General features: G+C 38.1%; 1 protein-coding gene across 2 annotated transcripts in view; it reads right to left on the reverse strand.

Annotated features, from left to right (window-relative positions):
* Positions 1-1,821: 1,821 nt before the first annotated feature.
* Positions 1,822-6,542, reverse strand: part of mbd2 (methyl-CpG binding domain protein 2) — a 29,602-nt gene continuing 24,881 nt past the window's right edge. The window contains exon 6 of one of the 2 annotated variants that reach the window (XM_039999977.1): positions 1,822-2,527. In XM_039999977.1, coding sequence (XP_039855911.1) covers positions 2,425-2,527 — 103 coding nt within the window. In that variant the 3' untranslated portion in view covers positions 1,822-2,424. The remainder of the gene's footprint in view (positions 2,528-6,542) is intronic. The other variant, XM_039999976.1, reaches the window with a different exon arrangement.

Consider the following 6,542-nt stretch of genomic DNA (forward strand, 5'->3'; position numbering starts at 1 on the left):
ACAAAGGTGAGTGCAACATCACATTAGTTCTCTGGTCTCTGCACCAACTTTGAGTTTTTTCAGAGGAAAAAGTTAGAAGTCTGGACTCGCGTCTATAAATTTCCAAATGGCTAAAATCCAAAACGTTTCTTTTTCATTGTGTGAACCCTCCTCCAGCCTCTCAGGTTATAAGGTAAAAGGGTTATGGTTCCCAGACATGCAGCAGCAGCATTTACTATAGAGTACAAACATTTCCAGTGAATATCAGAGGTATTCTGACTTTCACCTCCTTTAAATCCACATTAAAAATATTTGCTCTACATTGATTCCATGTATTCAAAGTGAAGATTTTCCACTTTTAAAGAGTTAAAAATTTCATATTTGATATCTGGAAAGGTCAGTGATGGTTTGAATCATTTTGAGGCTCTCACCAGAGACCAGAGTACCTTTATGGAACAGATATTTATACTACTAGGATGTGCTGTAGGTATGAACATGAGACTGGACATTTACAGCACACAGCATTTCCCTCTCAAACATAAAACATAGAAAAAGCTTAACACATCCTCTTTGGATGTGTTAAGCTTTTTCTATTTATGATATGAAGTTTTCATGCTCTCATATTCTTCAGGAGCCCCCTCAAAGACAGAGACTTTTCACAACCTCTCACTGTGCTGTAAGCATCTCTGACTGAAGTGTTCTTGTGCCTGAATAGAAGCAAAAGTCTGCAGCTAGCTTCCTACACATGCAGGAAGCTTTCACAGCAGCAGCACAGTAATGCTCATGGTTTTAAAGTGGCATGCTCACGGTTGTAAAGTTTGAGCATAAATCCAGATTTATCACCTGAAATCATCATTACTGGTGCTGCTTCCTGCCTCCAGTCAAACCTCAGCTGCTGTTTTCTCATGCGGAGCACGGACGGAGCTGCTGTTACAGGATGGAAGCAGGAATCCCTGAACGAGGCAGAGGGAGAGAGGAGCATCTGGCACCGAAGCAGGATTTTAAATGTGTGGTTGCAGTGATCAGAAACCGGCATCATGGAGCCATTAGCAGATGCAAATGAGGGCAGAACTGGCAGGCTGGTTTGTCTCACTCTGTCTTTAACACACAAACACCACGAACACCAATACAATCACACACAGACTCCAACATCTGGACTGGGAGCAGTTTGTGCCAAATGTCTGACAGAACAAACTACCCGCTGATTACTTAACTTTTCTTTGAGCTCCAACAATGACTTCTCATCCCAGGTTTTTCCTCATAATTTATTTCCAGGAGCCTCCTGGCGGCTGTACCTTGATTTACCTGCCACAGCAATAAGCACCAAGAGATAAAGGCCCCAGATCTGCTAACTCCTTACTGTGAAATTAGAGGGATGGCACTAAAATCTACTTGTATAGGTTTACGCCGTCGGTATACACTGAAAACCGCATACAGCTAAAGTGAAATAAAACTTCAGATGATTCAAAAATCAGATTCCACATTGTTAATTCAGTAGTTGATATAAATCCCTTTGGCAGCAATTACAGCTTTCAGTCTTCTTGGGAACGTCTCTGCTGGCTTTGCACAGCGGGATTTACAGAGGTTTATCCCATCCTTCTTTGCAGATCCTTTCAGAGAAGGAGATTTTCATGTGAGACCAGGTGTGTGACCATTCAGGCAAAACAAATGTTTAGATGCTAGGCGAAAATACCACTACATATCAAGAAGGGGGAGGTCTGCACAGTGTTATTAACTGTAAACCTTCTTCAGCTCCCTTCAATTCCAGATATCTGACCTATTTAGCCTCAGTTTGGGGAAACAGCCTCCATGCTCAGAGAAAAACAAAAAGACAAACATGACTCTGAATATAATTATTTATTCCAGTCCAGTCCAGAAAATGTACACATATGTTCTCAGAAGGTATAAAATTTGTCTTTAAATAAGTAATTGTTCTATTTCATATAATTGTAAATTCTCATTATTTCATTAAAACCCCTGAAGCTGACATATGACACCACAAAGGAACCAAAATCATAAAAGAGCAAAAAATGAAAGTTAGTAGAGTTAGCAAAAGCCGTCCAGCAGTTTGCAACCTGACTTTGGGTCTTTATGAAGGACTTGCTCTTAAGTACATTCTGTTTTTTTTTATTATTATTTTTTTATCTACTTTATATTAAAAAGAAAAACTGCAATAAAAGAAATGCTTGTTGTAAAGTTTGCACAGAGAGAGGATTAAAGGCTTTGGTTGCTTCAAGCTGGTTCAGGCTCCACTTATTGCTACTGTAGCCTCCGATGTCAGAGGCATTGTTGCTGGTATTGTGTCATTATTGCTGTGGTTGTTGCTCCCACTGTTGCTACTGTGACTCTGGAAAAAAAAATTGTTTCCAGATGTTTAGAAATGTCAAGTGCAAAAAAAGGCTCCACAACAGGAAGGTTGAAGCAATCATCCACGGAAACAATGGATCAGAACGGGTGACGTTTGGGCTGTGGGAGGTCTGGTTTTTGGTTTGTTGTCTGGATTAAGATGAAGGCGGTGATAACCCTGAGGCTGGTAAACAGAGGAACTCTAGAGAGACACAAAGAAAGAAGAGGAGTTACTATGACACTTCACGTCTGAGTTTGAAAGATCTTTAAAAGATGGGCTGTTCTGTAAAACAACCTTCGAGTTCAGTTCCTATTTCCTTAAATTAAACTGTAAAAACCAAAAAAAAATTAGCACTTCATAAATTCAAGAAGCATTTGGGTTCAAATTAACTCTACCCCAGCCCTACAGCATGCTTGACCTTAAGTGGGCCAGGCCCTTTCTGTTAGGTGCTTTTCTGCCTGAAATAGAGATGATTAGATCATTAGTCTATATGTCATGTTATATGTCTAATATCTTTCTTTTAAATCACACATTTTATAACCTGTAGTGAGCAACGCTCAATCAGTGGACTGACCGATGTGCCTCATTAAATGTTTATGTGAGAGTGAACAGAGACCAGAAGCCTGGATTACATGAAAAAAAAGTTACCACCATTGTACTAGCCCTTTTCTGTGACTGGGGCTTTAATGTTTGTTCAGCTAACACAAAGAAAACCCAGCTTTGTTGAACGTGTTGCTCAGCACACTCACTGATCCTGAGATTAAAACCTTTGGATCGTGTGTTTCTTAACCTACATTTTTACTTGTGGTTACATGAGATAAGCCTATTTTAGTTTTTATGATAATCAGGCCTCCTTTGTCCATCTTTTTGCATGACAAGACAATGCTCTTGGGAAAAGTGAAGATATTTTAAATCTTGGAATTAATGTTTGAGTTTGGTAGGGATTATTTAGAAAAACTGTCCTAAAAAATATTTAAAAAGCTGCCACTTGTGTGTAGGCATTAATGAAGTGCAAGCAAGCACTGATATCTTCCCAACAAATAGATTGTGAGGCTCTGTGGAGACCTCTGAATAAAACTCTGCCTCCCACTTCCTTCTCTATAAACCCCAAATTGACTCATTAAGTTCATCTTAATAAAATCCCCCAAACTAACTGCCGTGTTTCTCGCTCCTCCTGCAGAATAATAAACATTCGCCTCTGTACACATTGAAATATCCAATTAAAGCACTGAGCTTCCATGTTAATCATTAACTCCTCCATTAACCCCACCCCACCTTCTCCTCCTCCTCCCTGGTACAATAACGAGGAGGGTGGAGCTACAATTAGGACAACTAGGACCCTTTTGCCTGTACAGAAAACATTTTAATTATATATAAAACATCAGAGTGAAGCATTCGCTCAGCAGGAGAGAAAAGGTGATATCACACACATCATATGTTCTACTCCTGCTCCTCCTCCTCAGCCTCCCCGTCTTCCTCAGCCTAACAAAGACGTTTGACCACACTGCTGACCACTAAGTTTCCAATTTTCCCAATGTGCCATTGTGAATCCCCATTTTTCTAATACAGAACAAAATCCATTTTTATTCTCATGCTTGAGCTTTCAAATGTCTAATTAAGCCATTGTTAATCCATCATTGTGGCATTTTCAAATCCTTCCTCCTTCATTTCATTTCCATTTTCCATCATGAATCTCTTTTGAATCAATCATCCTGCCGCTTTGAACCTCTATTGATGCTTTCACTTTGCCACTTTGAGCTCTAACTTTAGTCATCCCTGTTAATTACCATCCTGAATTATTTATTTGCCATTGTAGTCGCCCTCTGTACCTTCTGTTTTAAATATTTAATTGTGCCATTTGATTCCCTCCTTCATGCAATTTGTCATTCATTGAGGACTGTTTGAGTCCTCCCTTGTTTATATACGGAATCACCCCGTTCTTTCAGTTCTCAGCCCTATGCTGGTCTCACTATTCCATTTAAACTTACTAATGATTAATTTGATTACAGATGATTACATTTTTCTCTATTTGAACTCATAATATGCCATTTGGAATCCCACCTTCTTCCCATTTTAGATGTTTCTATTGTATTGAATCCAATTTCTTTCTCCAGTTGGTATTTTCTTTTCACTGTGCAATTTACAATCTTTGGTTTCTAACGATTTTGAATCAGCTGTTTTATGATGAGCCTACTTAAAAAGGTTAATTGTGCCATTCAGAATCCTTCCTTCATCTCACTTTGAGTCAATCCATCTGAAGTACTCAACCTCTGTATTTGTATTTTTATTGTGCTGTTTTGAATCCCTACTTTGTATTTCTTTTCAACACTAGTTTATATGTTGACGAATCCTTCATTAGCTTACTTTGAATGTCTCGTCATGACATTTATAATCCCCTCACCTCTTTTTTGATACGTGTAGTACTGAATTTGCAAACTGTACTCTCTTACTGCACTCGTTTTAACTCCTCAGTTTGACTCCTGTAACTGTAACTGAGTCTGTAACCTGTAGTCTCTTACTGCATCTAACCTCCTCCTTTAAATGGTTTTAAATTTTAAACAATCCCATCTCTAATTTTATGTTTTTAATTTTTTGATTACACCATTTTTTTTATTCTTAACTATCCTTTTTTATCCTTCGTTAGCCTAATTTAAATTCAAACTGTACTATTAACCTATGCAGTCCAGTAGGCATTTTTATTTCTATTCGTTTACTGAACCATACTGAATCCCAACATCTTTAAATTTTTAATAATTTTGTTATTTCACCTTCCCCTTCCTTCCATTTTTTAATCTTTCTTTCTGAATCACTAGCATCTAAATAGTTTTTGAATCGATGGGTATTCCAAGATGAAATTGGCTTGCTTTAAATCTGTCATTATACCATTTAGAATCCCTCCTTAAAACTGTTATCCATGTTGCTGTAGTACTGAATATACAAAATCTCATCTGCATTAAAGCTGCATTATTTTGTTGTTGTTTTTTTATTGTCATTTATCTTTTTAGTCTTTTTTTCATCCCCAGTTTCTACTTTTGAATCATTGATTACATGATGACAAATCCGTTGAATCACCTAGCAACTCATTCAGACTGCCTCCTTAATTCTGATTTTGGTTCACTTTACCTGTAACTGAACCTACAACCCCACAGTTAAACATTTATTTTTAGACCCTTCCTGTGCTATTGTGCATCCTTCAGATTTGCTAGTGTTTGCCAAATCCAGACTTAATGATGAACTCTTTGTTGTGCTGTGTTAGTGTTTCTTTGTTTTACTGTTTCAGTATTAATGCATGTGAATGTTTTCTTCCTTCACTGTTTCCATGTTTCGGTCTGATAATCCTCAGCTCACTCTTAATTACTCCCTAATAATTAGAAAATCCTGATAATCTGCTGCTTAATCGAGGCAATTCAGCTAACTGACAGCACACGGGCACACACACTCAGCAGTTATCAGCCTCATGAATGACTTTGAAGCAGATAATTCTCTGTGTCTCAACATGCACTAATTACCAGCAGCTGAAAAATGCTGCAGGAGTCTGAATCAGCTCCTCTGGAAATTACAAGATACACAGCTAATATTCACACACACACACACACACACACACACACACACACACACACACACACACAGAGAGAGAGAGAGAGAGAGAGAGAGAGAGAGAGAGAGAGAGAGAGAGAGAGAGAGATGCTGGTGTGTGTTTGTATCAGTCACAGTCTTTCCTCAGTCAGCAGAGTGAATCTTTAGTCTCGATCAGATAAAAACGGCAGTCTGCTCATTTTAAAGGAACAGTTCAATGTTTAGAGAAATCCTCTTCCTTCGTGTCTTCCCCACAGTCACACGAGGAGATGGATATCAGCTTTATGTCTGTGGAAGACCTCTGAGTGGAGAAAGGTGGTGCTGAAAAGGAAGCTCTTTTTGGCTCATATTTGCTCAGAAATGGGATCGAAAGGTCAAAATGAGGATGATAATCGCACATTAATAACACAATTTGACAAATTACACTTCAGCTTAAAATACATTTTTAAAAAATTAAATATAAATATAACAGCCGATGAACATGCATGGTTCTGCAGTTATGTAAAACTTTGATTACAGTCCTACATCAAAACTCAAAATCAAGGCAGTTGACAGACTGCATCATTGGTAGGTGTTTCAGCCACTGTTTACTTTTTTTTAAACACCCAAATGAAAAAGTTTTTAACAGAAAAAAACTGTA

This window comes from Simochromis diagramma, unplaced genomic scaffold (genome assembly GCF_900408965.1).
Source record: "Simochromis diagramma unplaced genomic scaffold, fSimDia1.1 OVJJ01000596.1, whole genome shotgun sequence".
Classification (NCBI taxonomy): domain Eukaryota; kingdom Metazoa; phylum Chordata; class Actinopteri; order Cichliformes; family Cichlidae; genus Simochromis; species Simochromis diagramma.